The sequence below is a fragment of the Zootoca vivipara genome, chromosome Z1 (assembly GCF_965207765.1).
Source record: "Zootoca vivipara chromosome Z1, rZooViv2.hap1.1, whole genome shotgun sequence".
NCBI lineage: Eukaryota > Metazoa > Chordata > Lepidosauria > Squamata > Lacertidae > Zootoca > Zootoca vivipara.
This window is the reverse complement of record NC_142583.1, coordinates 43160502-43186616: the sequence shown is the minus strand read 5'-3', so window position 1 is coordinate 43186616 and position 26115 is coordinate 43160502. Positions and strand designations below refer to the sequence as shown.

At 42.4% G+C, this 26115-nt stretch overlaps 1 protein-coding gene across 6 annotated transcripts in view; it reads left to right on the top strand.

Annotated features, from left to right (window-relative positions):
* The window catches only part of PCDH10 (protocadherin 10), a 53894-nt gene extending 50199 nt beyond the window's left edge, over positions 1-3695 (top strand). For all 6 annotated transcript variants that reach the window (XM_035112395.3, XM_088660311.1, XM_035112393.3 and 3 more), the window contains one exon: positions 2222-3695. In XM_035112395.3, coding sequence (XP_034968286.2) covers positions 2222-2241 — 20 coding nt within the window. In that variant the 3' untranslated portion in view covers positions 2242-3695. The remainder of the gene's footprint in view (positions 1-2221) is intronic.
* The last annotated feature ends 22420 nt before the right edge of the window (positions 3696-26115 follow it).

Here is a 26115-nt window from a genome sequence, read left to right as displayed (position 1 = left end):
CTACGATAATGGTTCAGTTAGAAAGGGAAGGAAAAACCAGTTTAAGATTGTTGTGGGATCTTTAGCTTTAGCAAATAGGAGAAAGGAGAAAGCAAATTGGTTTCAAAGTGCTATATTGAAGTGAAAGTGTGCTTCTTCGTCATCTAAAATGCACAAAAAGCATTATTGAATCCTTGCCATGGCCTACCAGATTATTTATCAAAAAACAGAGTACGACAGAGCCTACAACAAGTGGAGTTTGTTCCTCAAGTCCAGTTGTTTCATTTGAATCCCCTTATAATCCTTCTGGCCATTTCACTAGGATTCCAGCAGTCATTTCCTAAACAAACGATTGTAGTCAAAGCAAAATAAAAAATAAAAGAATTCATTCCCGTAGCACCTTAGAGACCAACCAAGTTTGTCATTGGCATGAGCTTTCGTGCATGCACACTTCTTCAGATACTGCAGCTCATACTAACGACAAACTTAGTTGGTCTCTAAGGTGCTACTGGAAGGATTTTTTTAAATTTTTTATTTTGTTTCGACTACAACAGACCAACACGGCTACCTACCTGTAACTAAAACAATTGTAGGTTTAGGAGAGGCAGTGGCTCACAGGCTCTGAAGTTATAGTATCCCACTATTGAACCCAGGTGACTCCAAGTACCTGAGATAGCAGTTCTTGGAAAAGTTTGACTCATAAATCTAGAGAGCTGCTATTGATTAGCCAGTCAATCCTAGGTCCAGGGTAGGTTCCTATACATATACCTGATATCACTTGAATTGGTGTTTTCATTGAAATTTTATTTTTAGTGTCTTCAAGGTGAATGTGGTTGATGTACAGTGGAACCTCGTATTACGTACAGTCCTTGTTGCGAACACTTCGGGTTACGAGCTTCGCTAACCTGGAAGTACCGTATATTCCAGTGTATAAGACAACTGGGCACATAAGATGACCCCCAACTTTTCCAGTTAAAATATAGAGTTTGGGATATACTCACAGTATAAGAAATACAACCCGGCATATAAGACGACCCCCAACTTTTGAGAAGATTTTCCTGGGTTAAAAAGTAGTTTTTGTCGCAGGATGTGAGCAGAAGTCGTGCTCCGGCAGCACGGCAGCAGTAGGAGGCACCATTAGCAAAATCACGCCTCATATTATGAGCGGTTCAGCTTAAGAACGGACCTCCGGAACGAATGAAGTTCGTAACCGGAGATACCACTGTAAAAGCTTTCACTAGCCTGGTTTGGACATAATGCTAAACTTTGTTTCTTTAAACTATGGTTTGTTTGATTGTCCAAGCCCTGTCCAGCAGCTTAACTAGGGTTTCTTTACTGTGAACAAACCACAGTATGAAGCCATGGTTTGTTGCTGGCATACAGAGCGTAGTTCGCTTTAACTATTTCTTGGTGCTTTGTGCAAACCCAGTACACATCCTTAACCATAGTATGTTAGGCCACCCCATCCCAGACATATAACCAAGCTATAAAGGCATGAAACAAAAGCAGCTGGAATACAATAATGCAATCTTGAGATAAGCAAGAGCCTGTGTGAACCAGGCCACTCTCCCCTTGTCTCTCTGGTGTGCAATTTTGGCACTACCAGCTCTGAATATGATTGATTGATGAGGCAAGCTGCTCTAGAAATAGTAGAACTATCATGCAGAAATAGATTGTGATTGGAACAATACATTGTATAGATTGTCCATGTTCTTCAGTCCAGGTTACAATTCTACATAGATAGCTATAACCATGGCTACCAGAGAAGTCATAACAAGAAGTTGGGTTTCAGTAATGTAAAATCACAGTAATTCTCCTCTCCTAAATCTATAATTCAACTTGATCCTATACAAATCAAGAAATTTGCCATGCTTAAATATACTTAGGAGCAAACCCCTATGGAAATTGGACATAATTTACCTAGATTTATGCTGCATGATCTATTGATTTCAGTAGGGAAGAATAAAGCACATGCTCAAATATGTTCAGTATAACAAATGGGGCTTAAAAAACAACTGTATTTTTGCTTAACTACATCCACTTTGTTGTAACAACTTTACTATTTGCCTATCAAAATAACTACTAAAATGGAACATTAAAGCCCAGTTATCACAGCTACCTATGGCTTACTGAACTCTGATCACTGCTATTTCTTCTGTTTAATATAGAGCACCAACTATGTGTTAACATGCCACAGAATTATTCTTTGTTTTCTCAGAAGTTTCTTTCTTTCCCTCCACAGCACGGAAAAGGATATGCTAGTCAATTCTACGGGACTTACCTGAAGCAGCATGATTTGCACAAAAGTCGACCAACAAAAGCATCAACTTTTCAACGTCATTATCTTGGCCATCCAATTCTGTGTAAAACTGAAGATTTACTGTGCTGTTGGAGACATCTTGGCCAATAATAGGACCTAATTGCTCTCAGCAGGCCTGAGAAATGAGTTGAAATGTATGGAACTGTAGAAACTTCAAGGGGCAACTGACTTTGCCTCCCTGATCAGTGTGTGCCTGTTTACAGCACTATATCGCTCTCTGTTTCTCTTTCTCTCTCCAAAATGTCACTGAGCCCTTTAGATGTTTATATTCGCCACAAGAAGCCAATCGTACAGATTTTAAAAAAGGAAACGTGCATTATAAATGCAATATCACTGTTTTAAACTTGACTGTTTTATATTATTTTTGTGTGATCAAGTGTCCCCCAGACTATTCCAACTTTACAAAAGAAATTGTGAATCATGTTCTTTTCACCCGTGGGTCATGGAAATGTTGTTAATCTGCAGACCCACAAAATATCAAAGACATTCTGTAGTTTATACACCGTGTTGCAAAGTGTTTACTGTACTATTTCAAAGCTTCTAAATAAATATAAAATATATATATTATATTACATATAATTTTCCGGGAAACGTGGTACCATTTAGTTGATTTTTAAATGAATTCATACAATCCGCACCATACACTAAAGTGAGAAGGTAATTCAGGGTCCTTAAATTATCCTTGCCTAAAAATAAAATAAATCTTTAATAATACTTCCCAAATTTTTGTACTTTGGTCAATCCTGTTTGTCCTTGTTAAAAAAAAAAAAAGCTGTAAGCAACAACATTTTTTTTCCTGAAAGTTGTACTGAATTTTCAATGCCAAAGATACAGCTGTCAATAATTATGAAAATGAGCACTGACTATGTACTATCGAAGTATATATATCAACCTCCATTATTTTGATTCTATTTCTATGGTTTTTAATTTGGAATCAAAAAACTTTTTATAAAGGCTCTATAAACTCACATGTATATGTTGTTAAAGAGTACACTGGGTGTCTGTACATTTTGCAATGTAAGATATGATGTTAAGTGAAGATAACTATTTTAAGGCAATCTCCCCCCCCCCCACACACACATGCGCCACCAGACTCGTAGCTGACAACATATATCACCCTTTAATCTTGTTTTGCACAAATACATCTTTTCATGCTGACTCGCAGTGGTTTTCAAAGAAAGAACCAACCACAAAGTCATACACGTTGGCAAGCCATTAATTTGATTAATTTCTCTTTAACATAAAAGCGATTTGAAGTTAGGAGTAGTCAGAACCAGCTTCAGTGGTAAGCAGGTTAGTCCTGCCTGTGTTCTCGTTTTGTAGTTCCGATGGTTTGAAGCGTCTCAGAAAGGATATTTTTTTATCAGAAAAAGAATAAATGGTCAAAAATTCAAAATGTTACAAAGTAAAGGCTTCCTTTACTTTCATGGCCTCTGATTACAAGTACCATTGGAAAAAAGAAAGGTCAAATGCAGTGAGGTTTTTCGTTTGTTCTTTCTGTCCTAATGCTACTGTCTTTTTCTTTCTGATGACTACCTGTCAAATGTTCAGGAAAACAACAACCATAAAAGCATGTCTTGTGTTTCAGTTGGAGGTAATGGATGCAGTGCCCTTTTGAATGAAGGATAAGAATCCCTTCTTTTTATTTTGGAAGCTTTTAGTTCATACCCTATGACCATAAAATTGCTTCCTTGCTGACAATGAATTCTGTTCACAGGGTATATATGACTCGGTATAAGTAAGGGTGGAGGGGTGGGGAGTGAAAATACTATTACACTATTATTATTATTATTATTATTATTATTATTATTCTGGAGTCTGTGTATACAGCAATGCACACATGAAGCTTCCCTGAAGGCAGACTTCCCCATTCACTTCTGTGGTGGGGGTAACTGTTTGCAAGCATATCTTTGTACTTCCAGGTGTGTAAGTGCATCAGAGTCCCAAGAGCTGCAAATTGTTGCAGAGCAGACTGACACCAGTAGTAGCTACCAGAATTTACCCCATCAATTATTTTCTGCTGTATTCCCATTGTGTGAATGGGAACTGTGTGTACAAAAGTTGTTGACTTATAAGCAATGTTAGTTTCCAAACTCGTAACAAAACAAAAAAGAAAGAAATATTCCTGCTAAATACTTTTCGTGCATATTTCTAAATTATTTATATATTGACAGGGATTTCTTGGGATCCATTTAACAATGTGTATTATATATGAATCACAGAAGAAGAAGAAAGCACACAAATTAACTATTAATTTGAGCGAACAAACACAGCCGTAAATTCTTCTTTAGCTTTAGGTAATGGGAGTTCTGGTCACCTATATGCCTTGTTAAGTTTTATGGCGGGGAGGGGGGGAATGGGCTATTAATAATGAAATGTGTGAAGAATATTTCATTTGAAGAAATCTGTCAACTTGAGCGTGCTTTTAAGGCAAGAAATGGAATGCCCCTCCTGGAACTGGTTTTGCTTTATTTTTATAGCTTCTCTATACAGAGGTGTATACTGTAAATTAGGGTTGTTTCTAGTCCTGTGGAGAAAAAAAAATATCACTTTTTCTTTTTCTTTTTTATAGACTATTAAAGGTGTTTTTATTTACTGAAAATCTCCCTCACATTTTGCCCGCAACTTTTTTGGGGAAAGTATTCATAATGCTGTTGTTTCATCTGTCTATTCTAGTGCATTTATTCAATCTCTCTCTATAATGGATTATGAGTAGAAGACATGGGCATGCATCAATTCATTTCATGCTTTCGCCTTTCCTTATTCTCCTGTTTCTGTATATGCTCAATGCAACTGAGGTCAGTGGGAGACTTGTGGATGGAAACATGACCGAGCTGGGCTTTTAGATGCCTAAGCAGAAGATGCTAACTACTACAAAGGGGAATGGTTCAAGGACAACTTCCTTCCCCAACCTGGTTGCCTACAGATGTTTGGGCCTAGGACTCCCATCAGCTCAAGCCAGCATGACCAATTGTCATGGAAGCTAAGTCTTGTAGCCCAACAGCGACTGGAGGGCATCTGGTTGTAGGGTAGCCTGATCTACTACTGTCAGTGGTTACCTTTTGTTACCACAAGGTGTCTTCTGGTATGTGTCCCTAGCAGAGTGTCTCCTGGTATTTGTGGCCTGGCAGAAACCCAAACCTATGTTTTTTTTTTGTTTTTTTTAAACCATTAGCACATTATGCAGGTGAAACAATTTACCACATAGACTGATGTGGTAAAATCTCTTCATTTTGAAGAAACAATTTTAGAGAAGTATGACCAGCTGGAGAAATTAAGCATATTCCTCTAGCTCAGCAGCAACCAATGTGGTGACTTCCAGATCTACAGGATTTCAGCTCTAATAATCCTTGACCATTGGCTGCACAGGTTGGGTTAGAAGGAAGTCGTAGTCCAATTTCATCAGCACAGCACCATGCTGGCCACCCCGGCTTTAGCTATTGCATAGACAAGAGTGTAAAATATTCAATTAGCTTAAATGCTAAGTTTGTTGACTTGTTTTGTTGTAGGTATAAAGGCAACTGGGATTTCCCCCCCTGATTTCTTTGTGAACCATCTAAGGTGGAATTTGATTTTCTTTCAAGACTCCTAATTCTCTGTACTTTCACTCATCCCAAGACTCTTTCACAGCAGCTTCCAATACAGGATGAGAAGTTGCTGTGAAAGATACAGAAGTTCCAGGTGTGATCCTAAAGGACTTAGCCAACACAACTAAAACCAACATAATCTGCTTAAAGAGAACAGATCCTTCTAGCTTTCTGAATGCCAAATGCCTGCACAGGTGTCCAATATCTGACGTTGTACAAATGCAGTTCTGCAGCGGAAGCTAAGCAGATTTAAGACTCGTAAGCTGCTGGGATGGGAAACCACCTAAGTACAAGAGAAAAGTCTGTTGTGGACTCTTTGAAGGAAGGACAGGATGCAAGTTTCTCAAGCATGGTAGACTTGTAGCAATGCAGCCTGGGGGGTATTGGAAATAATAACATGCAGCTACGGTACTTTTAGAATAGTTTGCATCCACTTATTAGATAGCATATCAAGGGTTGGATTTTTCATCAAAATGATATGAATGTGCCCCAAATCCCATAATAGAAGAGTGGTTTTAAAAGCCAATATTTTTTCTTTTCTTTTGTTTTTACTTTTAGGATCTTTCCCTAGAGGAAAAATAAATAATTTAAACAATTCCTTGCATTTCTGAATGATGTTTAAGTTTTCCAATATTGAATAAGTATGTAAAAGGGCATTTAGTATTTCAGCCCCAAAGCTGCATATGGCACAGAACCTCAGTTTCCTCCTTTCAACATGATATGATCTGCATTGTCCAGCAAGATTCTCCTGCACCTTGGCAGAAATTTCACAGAAGCCTCCAATGTAATGTGCGGAGATTTCAGCTGTGAAAAATTGAGCAGGTCCAGGTTTAAAGCTTGAGTAGATTGCCTTGAGCCTGGCCAACACAATTAAATTATAATTGCTTTTGGTTATGTCACAGAGATTGTAAACAGATGCAGCCTGACATGTTAGGAACCCTGGAAAGCTGCCTTATAATGAATCATTAGTCCATTTAGCTCAGTGTTGTCTACACTGACTTGCAGTGGCTCTTTAGGTTTTCATCCTTTCCAAGCCCTACTTGAGATGTCAGGTAAAGATCCTTGGACCTTTAGCTTTCAAAGCCCCAGCTGTTAACACGGAGCTGTGGTCATTCACCGTAATTTTAAGTCAGTAGCAAGAGTTCTCATCGCAACATTTTCCAAACTATACTTTGTTTGAATGTCAGACAAATAGTTCTTACATTACGGTTGATGGAAAACAAGATTTAGCCCTTTCCTGTTGTGTAGCTTAAGCTGCAACTGCAACCTCAGTTAATGGAGAACAATTCAACCACCACCACTACCGCCTATGCCAGGATTGGGTTGAGCAGAGGCAGGTTGGCCTCTAGATCTGTGGGCAGGCAGCACCCCCCACCAGTGGAAACCAGTGAAGAGGGGGTAGCTGAGCACAGACAGATTTACAAATTCATGTTTATGCGTGCATGCGTGCGTGACAAATTCGGAGCCGTTCTATTAGGCTGCAATAGACTTTAATGGATTGCTTTGAAGCCACTTCAGCACTAGATGAAAAAAAGGTGCCCCCCAACCACCCCGCCCTGCCCTGCCCTGCCCTGTACCGTATTTTGCCAGAAGAAAGGTGGCAACCTTACCCATGAGACTTCAGAAGCAGCTGTGGCTCCCAAAGGCATGAGGTCGGGGGTTGCAGGGAGTTTGGATTGCAGCCTAAATACAATTGAACATAATTCAATATACTTCTTGTTAAGCATAGTCAAGCTTTTATTTAATTTATTTATTTTAGTTATCGCCCATCTACAATTCTTTTTCTTATTAGGACTGCCTCACTCATGGTTCACAAACACACACATGCAGCATATATAGGGAAGAATCTTAGCTCGGTGGCAGAGCACATGCTTAGCATACAAAAGTTTCCAGGTTCATACCCTGGCAGCAGGAAATATGCCTGTATGAAACCCTATAAAAATGCTGCCATTCAGTGTGGACAGTAATGGGCTGGAAGCACCAATTATCTGATTTAACTGGTCCTTGCCATTATTTCATGAACATAAGGCATAGCTGCCAAGTCTCCTGTATTCCCCGGGAAACCCCTGTTTTTCCAGCTGTTGTTTCCCCCTGGTTTATTCTGGCACGGTGGCCATTTTAGAACTGGGCGGAGCATGCTCAGAAGTGACTTTTGATGCTGCTTTGCCCAGTTCCAAAATGGCTGCAGCGTGACTTCTGGTGTGGCGGCCATTTTGGAACTGGGCAGAGCAGCATCAAAAGTCACTTCTGAGCATGCTCTGCCCAGTTCCAAAATGGCGGCAGTGCTACTTCCAGTCCGATCCCTTATTTTTTAGGCAAGAACTTAACAGGTACGACAAAAGGGCTCTGCCAGATTGGGTCAAAGGCCCATTTCTCCAGCATACGGTTCTCACAGTGACCAACCAGATGATTTTAGAAAGCCTGCACTTGGGATCTGAGTGCAGTGAAACTCTCCCCACATGTGTTCCGCAGCAATTGCTATTTATAGGCATATTGTATCCCAACTCTGGAGGTAAAGCAACACCATCATGGCAGGTGGTCTTCTAACACTCTATGGAAAATTTGCAAAGTTTGCCAAAGGTCACTACTGGCCAAGTGCCTTGATCCATCAGTTCTTATCCAAGTGACCTGTTGCACACACAGATTCGTCTACCTGCAGGACTCTTGTGAAAGCAACAAGCAAACATAGCTACCATTCTTGAAAGGAACAGTGAAGTCTGTCTTGTAGCTCTGTGGGTATCAAAGTGGCCCCAACACTCTGGTTGTAGGCTTTACATGTGAACCTCAGTGAAATGAAATACTGTTACATCCCAACAAGATGTGTGTTGTTGTCGTTTAGTCGTGTCCGACTCTTCGTGACCCCATGGACCATAGCACGCCAGGCACTCCTGTCTTGCACTGCCTCCCGCAGTTTGGTCAAACTCATGTTCGTAGCTTCGAGAACACTGTCCAACCATCTTGTCCTCTGACGTCCCCTTCTCCTAGTGCCCTCAATCTTTCCCAACATCAGGGTCTTTTCCAAGGATTCTTCTCTTCTCATGAGGTGGCCAAAGTATTGGAGCCTCAGCTTCACGATCTATCCTTCCAGGGAGTGGTCCTTCCAGGGAGTGGAATCACAAGATGTGTGATTCCCATTAATTCTGATGTGCCTTGGTCAACAGCAGCTTCTAATGGGTTGTGTTAACAATTCTGAAATCAATAATAAACTTCAGGGATGGACCAAAAGTATCTGGGAGTTGTGGATTAAATGGAGAATAAAAAATGTGTAGGCTAATCTGTCCAGTATTCCAATAAGACTTCATATAACCAGGGATGGAAAGTATTTTCAAGAGCTCTCCCATCTTATCCTGCACCCCACTTGTCTGCTAATATGCCACTGGTATGAATGGAAGTGTGCACATAAATACTGTCTTCCTCTCACAGACAGTTCAAATCCATTGCTGATTATCAGCAGGAGAGGCAGCCACCTGAGGTGGCAGGATCCACAGAGGCAGCACATCCGCCCTCCAAGGGATGCTGTTCCATGGTGGCAGCAACAACTGTGGGATGCTCCTTAGGTACCAAACCTGCCACTTCCTCAGCAACTCTCTCCCGCAATGCCATTTGTACAGAAGGGTCGTACTAGCTGCTCCAGCACCCACAGGGGCAAGGTGATCCACACACAAGGGGTGGCGCGAGCCGCCCACAGAGTCCACCTGGCGTACGCAAGCCCCACGCTGCCATTTCTGGCAGAGCGGGAGCTGAGCCACCGTGTCACTCCCAGGAGAGACGTGTGGCTTGGGCACACTGCAGGCCAGGCCCCACAGTAACTGCCCACCCCATGGTGTGTCATTTTGTCACCCCTTCAGGGATGACACCCGGGGCGGACCGCACCCCCACACCCCAACCTAAGCCCCTGTTGTACAGCAGCCTTTGGGTGAATAGGAAACACTGCTCCCACCCTTCTTCCCAACACAGATCTTTATTACCTTCTTGTTCCTGATGCAGATCTTCACTCACCCCTTCTTCCCTGGCAGAAGCTGGAATCATTTTGTCGTTCACAGCATCTGCCCAAATGTATTGGGCTGGCCCTAATTATCTGTGTCTTTGTAGATACTCTTCTGTGTCACATGCAATTGCATATTTTGACAGCTTTCTCAAATTGAAATTGTTTTAGAATTTGAGTTTGTTAATAAAGTTCATGAGACTGTGTGTCTTCTTATGGCAGTGATGGCCAAACTTGGCCCTCCAGCTGTTCTAGGACTACAATTCCCATCATCCCTGACCACTGGTCCTGTTAGCTAGGGATGGTGGGAATTGTAGTCCTAAAACAGCTGGAGGGCCAAGTTTGGCCATCACTCTCTTAAAGGTAAAGGTAAAGGGACCCCTGACCATTAGGTCCAGTCGTGACCGACTCTGGGGTTGCGCACTCATCTCACATTATTGGCATATATAGCTTCCAGGTCATGTGGCCAGCATGACAAAGCCGCTTCTGGCAAACCAAAGCAGCACATGGAAACATCGTTTGCCTTCCCGCTGTAGCGGTCCCTATTTATCTACTTGCACTTTGACGTGCTTTCAAACTGCTAGGTTGGCAGGAGCTGCGACTGAGCAACGGGAGCTCACCCTATCGCAGGGATTCGAACCACCAACCTTTTGATCAGCAAGCCCTAGGCTCAGTGGTTTAACCACAGCGCCACTCTCTTATGGGGATATAAATCAATGGTCTCTGTGTACAGTTCTCTTCAACAACTTCAGTATGGCTAATGGTCAAGGATGATGGGAACTCTAGTCCAACATCTGGAGGGACCCAGGTTCCCAGTCTCTGACCTAAGCATTCTGAAATCCAGTGAACACAAATCATAGAATCATAGAGTTGGAAGAGACCACAAGGGCCATCCAGTCCAACCCCCTGCCAAGCAAGAAACACCCTCAAAGCATTCTTGACATTTGCCTAGCAATGTTGGCTGTGCACACAATCATTTCCTCCCAGCAAGCTCACTGTGGTCCTACAGATAACCAGAGTAGCTCTTGATACTATAGAGCATAGCTGCCAAGTTTTCCCTTTTCTCGTGAGGAAGCCTATTCAGCATAAGGGAAAATCCCTTTAAAAAAGGGATAACTTGGCAGCTATGCTATAGAGTGCAGGGTGTATATGTATGGGGGGGGGAGATACTGGGTGTTTCTGTTATATTTTCATTTCCAGAAATTAGAAGTTTTTGTATGTTTCTGCATGTTGGGAGAAACAGTCTCAAGATACATTAAAATGGGCCACAGGAATTTCAGGCTGCTTATAATGTTCACCTGCATCACATAGAAACTCTATCTACCTATCTATCTATCTATGCATGTTCTCCTGAATGCTCTCAATATATTGCTTATTTTTGCTTCTGGCTTCAGCTCCTGATGCTATGCCAGTGCTGCTCCAGAGAGGTTCCTGGACCCACAGGGAGCTGCACCTGGGAAATTGATGGGTAGTGGGAAGTCCCGGTGCACATGCAGAAGCCATATTACATTTATTTGGTTCTATATTAATATTTCCTCCCCTAGATTAATCTCTGTCCTGACCCCAGGGACTACTTCAAACATGATCAATTTACTACCAGTAACTGGAAAGTACATCTGTGTGGGAAGAAGCAGGTTTGGCTATACATTATAATGAGCAACAGATTATTCCCTGCAAAGAGTATGTGTGATGTTTGTATATTTCTCTGTTTGGCTGCATATATAGCATGTATCAGAGAAGACATATGTATGCATATTTTTCTTATTACACATGAGTAACATCTGTGCAGGAAATCTGTTAGGTTTGAAGCATCCCTAAGGTTTGCAGTGAAAGAACAAAACGTTTGAACTGTGGTATTCAGACAGTTGCGCAGTGATAATACCACAAGCCAATTTTATGTATGTGTTGACATTGCAGGGATGAGTTACCAATATTTCAGAGAGAAAGCACCAGGGAATTTTTTTAGGATCTGGGGTCAGAGGAACTAATTTCAAAACTCAGTAATTTGGGCCAATAGAAACACACCTGCCTGAGTTTGCAGATTGTCTAAAGTAGTATTTTTAAAATAAAAATCTCTGTGTCATTGTGGAAGTGCTGTTGCCAGAAATAAAAGCACTTCATTATGCCAGCATTAATCCACTATGAACAGCTTCTTGAGACTTGACAGTACTGTTTGTTGGTTTCTTCACAACATAATCCAGTCCAGGTCTGCTCCAGCTGAAGTCCTATTGAATTTCAAGGGAATTACTCCAAGGTAAATGGCATAGGCTTGCAGCCTAAAGTAGAGCACTGGCTTTTAAATTAGCATAGAGCTGAATGTATTGTGGTCACGTCACCTTTAGCTTTATTTCTTGGTGTGATTGATTGCACAGTTTTAACTTTTTATTAAGATTGGATTGTTCTCACTGTGAGTGTTAATGGGCAAGTGTCTGTTGATGTGCAGAGGGGAAGAAATGAGTGTCTGTCTCTCTGCAGGTGCTCACCTTATGCAGCTCCCAAGCTTCTCCCCAGGAATGTTTAAGTTATGTGAAAGGGACTTGCTAACTAATTCTTCTCAGAGCTTAGAGCATATTTAACATACCGTGTGCACTGTGTGCTATTAAAATATGTAAACTCAAAACCACACAAGTTCAGTGTGCAATTCCCACAATCATATTTTATTCAGATTCATTCACCTTCCCTGAAATGATTAAAATAGTGTGTGTGTAAATATATATATATATATATGAGACTGAATATCATTTTTTCCTCAGACAAAGCTAAACTATGCTTTTCCATGTGGGAACAGTAAGAGTCAAGAACAAGTTTGAGAAAAGCCTTGTGACTGGTTTAGTTCTGCTAATGGCTGATGGATAGGAGACATTATGATGATGGTATTGTCAGGATTCCAGCCATGAAGGCTGAGACAAAATATGGATTCAGACTGCAAATTAAGTCCAAGTTATCAATCCAATGGGTTGAAAGGGTCATGACATGCACAAGAAATGCATTTGGATTGCCTCAATGAAGTTCTGAGCAAGAGCCATCTGCCCAGAGCCAATCTAGGCAGCACAATTTGCAAGTTTGAAATATACATTTTGGACAAGGCTTGAGACTGAGGCCAAGGTTTCTACCAATGGGTTAGAAACTAAAGATTCAACTGAGTTGGGTAATTATATAAAGTTGTCTTGCCACAAAGATGCATGATTGTTTATACAACCAGACCAGTAAAGCTAGTTCGGGTAGTGCTATGACAAATCTACCTTTCTCCATGTTTGTTGTGGAATGATCAGTTTTTTAGGCCAGGAATTCAAAAAGATTTCAGTTCCACAGATACCTACCTCTGATTGTGTCCATACATCCTTCTCTCAGCTGCTGCTAACTAAAGCTTTTGAAATCAGGAAAGCAAAGCACCAGTATTCTTCCACCCTAGCTCAGGGATGGGGAATGTGGCTTTAGATTCCAACCCCCATTGACGCGTAGCTGTCAAGTTCTCCCTTTTTAAAAGGGAAATTCCCTTATGCTGAATAGGCTTCCTCGTGAGAAAAGGGAAAACTTGACAGCTATGCATTGGCCTCATCCAGCAAGCCCAGTGCTCAGGGATGATGGGAGTTGCAGTTCAGCACCATATTGAAAGCTACCACCTCACCATCACTGATCTAGCTGTTCTAATGGTTTCAATTATTTGTGCCTGAACTGTATTAGAAGACAATCTAAAATCCATGAATTATATAGGCATAGTGATAAATTGGCCAAGGAACTGCATGGTGCCATATAGTAGCTCACTGTGTGGAAACAAATGTAGCACTAAACTGTATACTGTAGTAACAAGTGAAGTTAACCATTTGTTCGGGTTTTGTTGACTTCCCTAGGTCCTATTAGCTGTCATATATAGGCAAAAGCCTATCAGCAATGAAAACATTTGGGGGGGGGGAGATTTAGCATACCAAACAATCTGTTTGAAACAGTTGCATAAAATACAGAATGCAAGAGAACATACCAAACTACCATCCCGATAGGTTATTCTTAAAGACAATTGTCCAGACATTCTAAAAGATCATTGCAAAATGGTAGTAACAGTGCAATCCTATGCATGTCTCCTCAAAAGTAAGTGCTATTGAGTTCAGTGGGATTTGCTCACATCATGTAAGCATTTATAAAATCGCAACCTTGAGGTGGTAGGGGAGGCTTGCAATAGAGGAGTGTAGCATGGACCAAAATTCTAATGCAATCTTGGGAACAGAAATATTTCTTTTAAAATACTTAAGCATTATTGTTTTATGACCCACTTATTGGGAATTGCTCTTCCATGGAGAATAATAATTCCAGGCCATATTGCAGATGCAGCTCCAGTAACTTTCACCTTTTAGAACAGCATGGACAGATACTGAGTCAGTAAAAGCAAAGCAATAAAATATTCCACTGGAGGACAAAACAGCAATGACCATAAAGAGGGCCTCTTAGAACTTTAGACTGCTATATACGGTTTTGAAAGTGCGGACATTAAAGGCAGATGAGATTTTGTTTGCTTTTGTTTTGTAGCTGTTGGGTTTCAGCATTTAATTTTAAATACCCATTCTTTCTTTTTCTGCTCCCCAGTTTCTATCTATGAGTGATTTTTTTAAAAAACAGAAAAACCATTTTTAAATAAATAAATGATTATATTATTTTCACATTTCCCATTAGAATATATCTCCAAGCAATGCCAATATAATATCATATAACATGATCTATTTTGACTAAATTGTCTTTTCCAAAATTTCAGAAATAAATTTCCATTATTTGTTAATCAAGTTCTAGCCTTCATGCATGGTGCACCACAGTAAAAGGTTAGGTAAGGGTAAAGGTGAAGATAAAGGAACCCTGGACAGTTAGGTCCAGTCAAAGGCAACTATGGGGTTGCGGTGCTCATTTCGCTTTCAGGCCGAGTGAGCTGGCATTTGTCCACAGACGGCTTTCTGGGTAATGTGGCCAGCATGACTAAACTGCTTCTGGTGCGACACCGTCATAGAAACCAGAATGCACAGAAACACCATTTATCTTCCCGCCGTAGTGGTACCTATTTATTTACTTGCATTGCTAGGTTGGCAGGAGCTGGGACAGAGCAGCAGGAGTTCACCCCGTTGTGGGGATTCGAACTGCTGACCTTCTGAGCCAAGAGTATCAGTGGTTTAGACCACAGTGTCACCTGCATCCCACATTACCCTCAGCCAATCATCAATAGAGAGTTACTTCCATTTTCCATTTAGTCCTTGCCATTTTCTCAGTCCTTGCCATTATAAGTCAATCAATCAATCAATCAATCAATCAATCACACACACATTCTCTGCATTCCTTGTATCATTGTAAATACATCCAATAAAATCAGGACAATCTTGGAAGAAGCTCTCATTTAGTGGTTTACTTTATCACATCCTTCTGCTAAAGAATCTTTCCAAAATGAGGCCTTTCATTTCAGTTTTTGAATTGTAACATTTCAATGAGATTGTCCTTTGTGACTTGTTGTAAGTTGCTTTAGGGAATCTGGCCAGGAAGCAATACAGATTTCTATAACCATCCAAACAACCAAGGAAGTAGACAACCAGGTAAATAAATAATATATCTTAAATGATGGCAGCAAAATTGCTATACAATTTTTCCCTGTCCCCCCAACATGCATCTGTTAAAAACATACATTAGGCTGCAAGCTGGTGGTCATCAGGAGGGCATCTCAGGGGATACAAGATTCTTCAGATCTCCCTCTTTGAAGGTGTAGAAAGAGGTCTGTTCTTAGAGAGGGAGGTCTAAATTTGCAGACCTCGGCTGTAAAGCTGTCTCAGGCTTTGATGTTGGAGAGGGCAAAAAGGAGGGTGTTTTGCAGGCATGTCAGAAGTTGCTGTGAGTACATAGGATCCAAATGCTCCCATAAGGGGTGGGGGGTGAGAACTATGTCAGCCCTTGAGATGGGTAGAAAAAGGGCTCATTTGTATATTTTTGTAGAAATGGGTGGGTGGGGGAGAACCCCCACAAGATTCCCATCTTCATAATATCCTAACTTTGAGTGTGTGTGTGTGTGTGTTGACCCCTCTTCTCCTCTCATCTCTGCTTCTCTCCCTTAGCACTGTTTATTGCAGCTAAGCTAAGCAGTTTTTCTCCAGGGAAAAACCAAAAGGTGTTGATTTCCTCCTGTTTTTAGGCTGTCTACCTTTCAGCATGCTCATTCCCACCTGCAGGAGCTGTTAGCACTTCAGTGGAAACCATCTCTGTGTGACTGCTTGTCAATCTTCAAGGGAGTGCTCTCCTTTTGTTCCCTGCCTTCCCTCTTTTAGATCATCCCCCCCCCCCGATTTCTCAATATTTAATAAATACATAATCAAGAAAATGATTTCATCTATTCATTAGATTTTTGTAATGCCTCTGGAATTGACTTCTCCCTTTGCATAAACTTGTCAGCAAATCTGTTTACATCATTCACAAGGAAAACAAAGCCTCTTTTATTTCTTTTCCAGCTCAGAAACACTTTATGAGGTGGGTTGCACATTTTTCATGGATAATATTTTTTTTTGCTTGCATTGACTCTGGTACTACAAGCCATGCTGCACCCGGTAGTGAGGAATTCTTTTCTTAGGTGTGAGAAATGCAGAACCAAATTTTAAATGATTGTATGGTAGGGGCAGAAAACCTTTTTGGTTCTGCAGGTCAGATCCTTATCCAGTCACAGCCTTCTGGTCCAAATTTAACAGGTGGGCAGAGCTGATAGGTGGTAGTAGAAATATGCTTTCTGCTTTTCCCCTAGGAGCTTGCTTGAACAGCTGGTGCAGCAGGCTTCATTCCACTGTCAAAGCATGATTGGAAGTGCCTTTTAGGGTTCCAAGTACACGGGAATAAATGTATTAGTATATACAGCTCAACTACTTGTGTACACAGGTCCACAGATTGTACACCTGTTGAATGTAATGTGTAAAATCCCAAGCATGTCTTATAGTCCATGCTCCCAAACCAGATTATTTTGGGGTTTCAAACCATACACAGAGTTCCTGTAGGAGCAGGATTTTCCGCTCAGATCAGTGGAGGAGGAAGTTCCTAGGGAGAGGCTTGTAAGCAGTGCTTTTCTTCCAGGGATGACGCAGGGGTACACATACCCCTAAAGATTTTGTGAATCTAAGTTTGGCCTCATTGAGGGGCAGTATTTCAATATGAGTAGGAAAATGAGAGTACCCCTCAACGTTTTTAAAGAAAAAAGCACTGCTTGTAAGCCCTTCCAACATGACTACATTTTAATAGTATCTCAAGAGGACTAGAATCTTCCTAAGTGGGTTAGTGCCGCATGGTGAAAGGGGAAAAGTGACCCTGAAAAGGCAACTAACAGAAGTAATGAACTCCAGCTGTAAACACATAAAAACAACAGCAACACAGTATATTTGTATGCCCCACTCAGGGAGCACTTCACTGCCCCCCCTTTCATTTTGTCAGCAAACAATTACAACACTAGTAGCAATATCAATCCAGTAATAAATACTAGTGTAAATGCAGTCCTATCATGGCATGATCAAGGAGGAGCCTGTTGCCCAAACATCCACCATGAAGTCAAAGGGAAATTAACTCAGGGAGTCAATAGCTGTGCTGGGTTGGAGTGAAAGTGGGCAAGGTGCTCTTTGGAAGCACTGCCATCCTCTCTACCCTCTCCTGCCCCATCATGCGCCACCCTGGCTGCTCTGCTGCTGCCACCTGTTTCCTTCCTTCCCACAGCTTCCCTGGTAGTGATTTGAAATGAGAACCAGACTCTTTTTGTCCATATTCCCTTCCCCCTCCAAGAAACAGCTATTTGGGAGGCTGCACTCCTCAGCAAAGTGCCTGCTGTTTGAGGATCCAGCCGTGCCAAACACCTTCCTTTACCTGTGGTGCCTCTGGCATGCAGCAGCAGCATTTTGCTGTGTCTTACCCATAGGGGCTAGTGGCGCAGGGAGCCAGGGCGCCAAGTTATGGAGGGTGCCAGGGAAGAGGCAGAGGCTGGACGCGGCGCCTCCCGGCATCAGCTCGCCTGCCTCCACCATGCTGCATCAAAGAAGCGCTGCGCCCGGAGCCTCTGTCTGCTGTGGCCACCGCGGTATGAAGCGTCCAGCTGAGCCGGGAGGCACTGTGCCCAGCCTCCGCCTCTTCCCCACTGGAGGAGCCACCCTCCAGCCACTGCCCACCTCCTCCAGCCCCGCTGGCAGTGCCGTCCTCCCTAAAAAACTATGGGAAACAGGGGGTGGGGTGCTGGAGGGAGCTTTGCACCACAGCACTGGGTATGTTTAAGACAGGTCTCTGTGTAGTGCACATACCTGACTAAATGTTTGAGGAAGATATGTACCAGCCATTGACATCAGCCCTGGTGCACCATTTTCTGATCCCAATGGTGATGTCACATTGTTTGCCCTATGAGCTTCTGCCGTTGCCTCCTCTCATAGTCATTTGGCACCCTTGCATTGTGGGGCCCTGGACTTCTACCCATCCCTAACAGAGCATCCCTAACAGGAAGGAATAGTATGCTTGCTTCAGCCTGCCTGCTCAGAGCTACAGCTGCAGTGAAAGATCCTTCTCCTCCTTGGCCAGTTCTACATCCTTTGTATATAATGCCAAGGCCCAGTCTGACTAAGGAATCAGGAATTAATTCCAGTCTCCCCCTGGGTTTGCCCCACCCATAAGCTTCGGGCTCATCCAGGTGGTCAGTTATTGCCTGCTCTATAGGACACAAATCACAAGGCAGTTTCTCCATAGATCTAACTGGAATGTAACTGGAATCAGTTTCCAGCCTGACAAAGAAGACTGATATAAACTGTGTTTTAACAGAAAACGTTTCTCAGCGATGTGCATGTGTGCAATAATACATTTATTTTATTTTAAAAATTCATCCTCAATAAGTTCAGTGCACATAGTCTGAACAGGAAAAAACACACACCACAACTATCAATTAGGAGGTGATAGGCAAATAAAAGCGCTTCACGAAAACCCAGTAGAAGCCAGGGCCTATAGTGGAACTACTAAAGACTTTTTCAATTAGCGTTAAAACATTTAATGTTAATCCTGAGGGTTTAAAATGACTTTAAAAAGTGACTCCCCAATAGCAGTGAGAGTTTTAAATCAACAATGCAAAATCAACTAGTTACTGCACTTACTAGCTTGGAACAAAACACAGCAGTGATTATATTCCTTTAATTGTCCTTAAAGTCATTATTACATATGCAAGTACAATTTTCTGCTCTCCAGAGTCATTCCCTCATTACACTTTGTGATTCACCAAATTACACTATTGTGAATAGTGCCTGAAACCAGTGTCCAAATAGTATCAGGGAACTGCTGGGCTCCTTTCGCTGAGGTCAATTTAATTACATTGTGCATGACAGCAACCATGCCATTTGGGTATTGCCTTTGCCACCAGCAATTGACACCTGAGTGTTAATGAGCTACCGGTAGTAATTAAGAGCTGGCACAGGCAGGCACATTTTCATGTTGGAGACTGGGATCACCATGTACTGCATCACGTTTTGTGCTAACAGCCTTCAGTTATATAGTTCCTGGAATATACAAGGTTTGTGACATATAAACATATTTCATTTGCAAAGCCTGCTTTTCTGATGGTCAGACTAAAAACAATTCTGTGCCTCCCATGAGGAATAGAACCATCATAAACATTTTCCGAGCACTAGATTAGTTTGCTTGGTTTTGATTTTTTTCCTCAACTTTGCATTTTAAAGCTTGTTTAAAGGTTAATGGCTTCAGATGATAATCTTCCCCAAAGGCTTAATTAATATTGGATGCCCCCTGTGCCAGATTCCGTTCCGTGCCAGAAAGAGACCCAGGTCTTGGGTCATAATAAAATCACTCCAAAATTAGACAGAATCAACAGACATCAAAAGAGACAGTGTTAATGCTCTTTCTCCTTTGCATGGTCACGGACAGATGTCTTCCGCTGGGGTTGTACAAGGCATAAACCAACTGCAAAACAGGCTCAGGGGCTCCTCCCAAAAAGAATGCAAAAATAGCTCTCAAAAAACGACAATCAATATCTATTACAGCTCATCAATGTATTTCAGAACAGAGGTACGTTCTTCAAGAGCAATCTGAAACTTTCAAATTCTATAAAAATGAGAAATAGCTGTTTTGAATGATCCTTACCAATAAGGGGAAAAAAATCATTGCGAGTAAAACTAAAACACTAGCATATTTGCAAGGTGGGGAAACTAGATGGGCCCAGTCCCTACTGCACTAGTTTTCTACCGGTAAGGGGAAATTGTTTTGCTTTTTTCCCCTCAAAAAGAAATAAATGCATGTCATACTAGGGTACTTGCAATCTGAAGTTCTACCTGTCACTCTGATACCTCAAAATCCTACCTCTTCATTCCCACTTTATTCTGTTGCATTCACAGACCAGACTTTCTACCAAGAGTAGAGACTTTCAGGTTTGCCAAACCCTCTATTCTGCCCTTATGATTCTCCCCAGGCTGCATGCCTTCTTCACCCTGCTCTGCACCCTCCTTAACTGCTTTTGCTTTGTGGGAATGTGTCTTTGAGGTGTGATAATGCTGCTTGGTTGCTTGGATGCAGGATGGAAAGATGTAGGTCAGGGGATCCCAAACTACGGCCCGGGGGCCGGATGCGGCCCAATTGGCCTCCCAATCCGGCCTGCGATGATCCCTACCGCTCGCCGCCGCCCGCTCTTACGGTGCGCAGTGCGGCGGCGCTCTTCCCAGTCGGAAAAAAGCGCCAAAAATCCTTTGTGCGCATGCGTATGGGCCTCTCCCGACCCAGAAGAGGTCATTTCTGGTGCACTTCCGGGTCGGGGGAGGCCCATACGCATGCACACAAATGATTTCCGGCTCTTTTTCCGACCTGGAAGCGCGCCACCGCGCCAGTAAGCGCCCGGGCGCACACTCCCCCGCCCTCTGGCCCGCCGCGCGATCGGCGCGGTGGGAACCGGCCCAAAGCCCGGTAAGTCTGGGGACCCCTGATGTAGGTGGTTATAGAAACATTTGACTTTTGAATGGGTGGGGTGTAGCCTACTATGTGAAGCTAAAATCCACATCTATAGATCTGCCTATTTTTGCCTCCAGCCACACTGAAAACAATGCCAGTGTAATTAGCTTGAATATCTTTTCCATATTCTTATTAAAGAGGAGGAAGAGAATTTACTATTTTCTGCTATATTAATATTTTCTTCTGCTCAGAGAACAGGGCAGGACTCTCAGATGCAGAGATTTAAAATACTTAGGTACCTCTATCTACATCCAGGGCATTCCACAATTAAACAATAAAGTACAGTGTAATGTACTCAGCAGAATAAAAGCAAGAATATAAAAGAATATACCATATGTTTGAATTTTAAAATGTAAGGTCACCAGGTTTTGCCTGGCACTGAAAAGAACAATATTAGTTCTAGGCAGGTTTCTTTGGGGAGGAAATTCTAAAATTGAAAAGGCCCTCCACTAGCATCAACCCTACTTCTGGAAGCAGCAGCAGCAGCACACAAAGGAGGGTCTCAGCAGGTGATCTGAAAGCAGGTGAGAACAGTAGGTAGATCAGATTAGTTGGTAGATTTATAGTAGATTGGCAAGGATTTCATATTATTAATTGTTTAACAATAGTTGACTGGGGGGAAAATGATTTCCACTGTCCCTCAATTATACTGCTGAAATGAAGGATTCTTGCTGGTAACAAGGAGGAGATTTTTGTGCAGAAGGATGGTGAGGTCAGGTTAGTTCTACTAGGACTTGTAACAAACTCATGGATGGAGAATTCTTTAATCGTAAGCTTGCTTCTATTGTACCATGCTCTGATTGGTGGATCTTGAGGTTTTAGTATCAAACACACACACACAGCAGATCACACAAGCCCAACGCCTGTCCAAGCCTGTGACTTAAATCTTGGAATGCAATAGCCTCCTAGCAGCTCAGTTCATGTAAAACATAGCCTGCTTATTTTACATGAAATGGAAAGAAAATATTTGCTAATGCTAGATGACATTGACCAGACTAAAAACTGGCTTAGGGATTTTTGAAATATTAAGTGCTTTTAAATAAATAAAATAAAATAAAGCCAAAGGCAAGGTTGGGGCCCTGGATCAAATTTAGAGGTGAAAATGAGGATCTCAAGTCATACTACCGGTATGGGTTGCCTGTCTCTCAATCCGATATGCTGGAATGCCATTTTGCAGCTGCAACTATAAAATGTGGGGTGTTCCTGTATTCTGATAGTGTATATATAGTAAAGGCAAGTTTAAAATGTATTGTTTATTAAAATTATCAACAAGACTTAAATCACAAGAGCTCCTTAGTATGGAGCAATTCTTAAATAGCTCAAGCTTGATCACAATACTATTTAGCCTCCCTTCAGGAGACCTAACAATATCCCAAGGGGGAGGGGGAGGAATCCCATTTAGGACCTCTAACAGAATCCCTCCATCCTCCTTCTCATCTAGTGCAAACAAATATGCCTTGCAGCATGCCCTGAAGGTCAATAAACTAGCGCAAACCAAGGGAGAGATTGAGTTGGGGGGGGGCATTACAGCTTCCTTTTTATGTCAGAAGACTGACTCAAGGCAGTGGCTTAGCAAATCTCCCAGTCACTTTACAAACCCGCATTCACCCCATCAGATGAAAAATGCATTAACTTTATTGAATCTTTAGTTTTGGGATTTACTTCTCATTTCTCATTTTCATCTTTGGGAAGAGTTTGCTTTTCGACTGAAGCCTCTGTAGGACACCCAGCCTTTTATATGCAGATTGGTATAATTATCCTTTGAAATACTCTCAATTCCCAGTGGCTTAAACTGAGAACATGAAAGGGCAAATGTTATCCTGAGCTGAAGGATTGGGGGGTGTGTGTGTGGAGTGGCACATGCATCAATCCAAGATGAGATACAGAAATGAACAGCTCTTCTTTACCCAGCGATGGCAGCTTTTGACAGATTATTGAAGGAGCTATACAATCACAAAGGTTGTCTTGAGTAGCACACACTTGCACACAGAAAACACCCCTCTGCCTATGGATAGCCTTACCAATTTTTATCTTGTCTTTTTTTATATATACCAGAAGGTGAATGGATGTTTAGTGAAACAAGAATAATAAATCATGTCCACTCCCTCTGATCCTCTCCCACAAGTTTAGCTTTCTTCCCTTAAGAATGGCCCCTGGCCCCAGGGGGGGATTCAGGCCTGGTGGTCTGGTGATAGAATCATCTAGCTAAACTGTCAAGCAAGGAATGGCATCTCCACTTGGGCCTCCATCTGGGGACTGAGAGAGAAACTCCAGAGCCAAGGCTTCATGTCCATTGAGATCCGCATGACAGACATCTGGCTCCCCAGCTCAGAGTTGTTCTGCTGTCACATATATCAAGCATCTGTTTAATGCATCCAGACTTGCAACAACATAAAAAAGGGAACAGAATACAACAAAGGCAATTTATGCCTCTTGAAAACATAAATAGTTCTGGCTATTTAGGTTAGCCTGGGTGAATGTTGCATTCCTCTTTTACAGAAGCATTGAGGGGAAAAGCTTTCTGAAGGTAAGAGCTGTTCGACAGTGGAACAGACTCCCTCGGAAGGTGGTGAATTCTCCTTCACTTGAGGTTTTTAACCGGAAGTTTGATGGGCACCTGTCATGTATGAACTAGCTGAGATTCCTGCATTGCAGGGGGATGGACTAGAAAAGTTTCTGGGTCCCTTCCAACGCTACAGTTCTATGATTCTGTGAAACGACAGAGATTAGTTGACTCTACCCTGACACAACAGTGTCCAATGCCACCTAGCAGCTAAAGTACATAATGGATGTTTTGAAATAAATTTAATTAAAAATAATATGCATAAGCTCTAGGCTGCAACCTTAAGCATTGGCTATCAAGAAGAGGCAGATGGATTGCACAGGTGGGACATGCTTTTGCATGCATTTGGATGCTTTGGTTCACATGTGATGGAAGGAGGTTAGGCACATCAGAAACATGCTGTCACTCACCACCATGTGTAAAGCCAGAGGTCTGTTGCTTACAGTATGTCTACTCAGAGTAAGTTCCATTGTGTTCATAAGGAATGGGTGCATAGGAATGCAGGCTTGGTTTTCCAAGAATAACCCACATTAACTTCAGTTTTCTTTTAAAATGCTTTGGTCATGATCTTCAAAATGCTTTGCCTGCCTAAGACCCATGCGTTTTGATGGGAAGTGAACCAGTGTCACATTTTCGAAGGGAATGTTTTAACAATCGTAGGACTCAGTGGCATGACCTGAATAAATAAGCAAGGCCATAAATAAATATTTTGCTGGAGTCTGTGTATTATTTGGGCAGGTGTCATAGAAACTGGAATGGGGACAGTCTGATCATTTCACTGTTTAATTTTTTTTATCTTTGGATAATGAATGAAACCATTATGCTGCTTATTATCATTTCCCCGTGATATCCAGACCAGAAGGTCCCTCCTGTGTTGAGAAAAACCTGATTAACTCAAGGTGTGTTAGCTTGAGAGCAAAGTCAAGTGTTTTGAATGCAAGGAATGAAATTATTAACACAGACTTATAAACCAGAGGTGTGAAAAGAGAGAAAGCTGAATAAATGCCAATTAAAAAGTAGCCACTCATGTCGAGTCATACTGTGTTTTTCCATACAGGTTTGCTGAAATGAAGGCATAAATATACTATGAAGTGTTCAGGGATCACTATGTCAGTGGGGAAGAAATCAGACTTATATGCACTTTATTGAACAAAGGGAATGCCACATCATTTTTCTTTAGGTGTCAACAGCCAAATAATTAAATTGAATGACTTTAAAAAGGGAGAAAGAAACACAATGCTGATACTTCAGTCTTACCTCTCCACACTGCAGATGGGAATAGGGCAGAATGCAGTTTGCATCCATAGCATAACACCAATGTGTACCTGTAAGGGGGAAGGCTTACAGAGAGCAGCCCCCCCTATCAGGAGCAGCTCGTCTCCGAGCAGCCACGAGAGCGAAGGGTCTGATGGGCAGAGCCAGGAAACGGAAAGGGAGTGCCAGCCCTCTAGCAACATCCAAGAGCCCTTGCTCCACAGGCAGGGAGGGAGGGAGGGAGAAAGAGGGGACAGGAGTCAGTCAGTCCGCAGACCATTCCCCCCCGACACCGGAATTGAGGAGGCGGAGAAAAGGGAACACAGTTCCGAGGCTTTTATGTTGGTCTAGAACGCGACGGTCGCCAGTGCAGGAATCTGATTCGGAGTGAGCAGACATGAAACCAGCAGCTCGTTACACTGTAAATAATGTGCACTAATAAAAGCTTCTGAAAGACAAGCATGTGGAAGGTCGTTACTCAAGAGTAGCCACAACAACCCTGACAGTACCCAATGGAAATATACCCCATGGGTTCATTCTCAATCGTAGGTTAGTCATTTTTGTTTACTGTGTAAATATCATTGGCGATGCCAACTATACCTCACCGGTTGCCTTTCCAGCTTCTGTTGCATTCAGAAGTGCAGGACCATCCCACCCATGAGGCAAGGTGAGGTGACTGCCTCAGGTGGCAGGATCCACAGGGGCAGCAGATCCAGCCTCCAAGGAATGCACTGCTGCCGCCACTGTCCCTGTATCAATGACAGCTGTGGCACACTCCTTGGAGGTCAGATCTGCCTCCTCCTCCGCATCCCCCAGAATGCCACCTCTACAGCAACCTCACAGTGAACAGGAGGCGCTGCTGGTCTCCTCCCACCTCTGGGGAGGAAACGGCAGGGGCTGCTCTCTGGTGTCTCCTGTGCTCTGCACATGCCTGGCATGATTCAGTTGGATTCTTCCCCACACCCCCATGACAGCCTTTGATTCCCACTTCAATCATCAGGTAAGGTTGAAGTGATTCCCCCTCCCCTGTTCCCAATGCAGATCTTCACTTTGTTCTTGTTTGCAATGTACACCTTCACTCACCCCATTTTCCTTGGCAGGTGGGTGGGACACACACCATCATTTTATGGTGTCAAAATGCATTGAGCTGGCCCTGCAGAAGTACAACCAAGCATCTACCCCTGCCTGATATACCATAGTACCATATTTCTCCTGGGCATATGCTAAATTTAATCCAAACAGTAGAGTGAGCAGAGTGTTCCCACCAATGATTAGCAATTATTTTATCATTTTATGAGATTAAACCCCCACACCTTCCTTTGAAATCTGTTTTGCCTCTCTCCGTGAAACCACCCTCTCTGTTTTGTACACTCTAAAATGTGCAAAAAGAGAACCCCTGGAGACAAGAAAGAAGCATTATACTTTGGCCACAGGTTAATCTATATATATATAT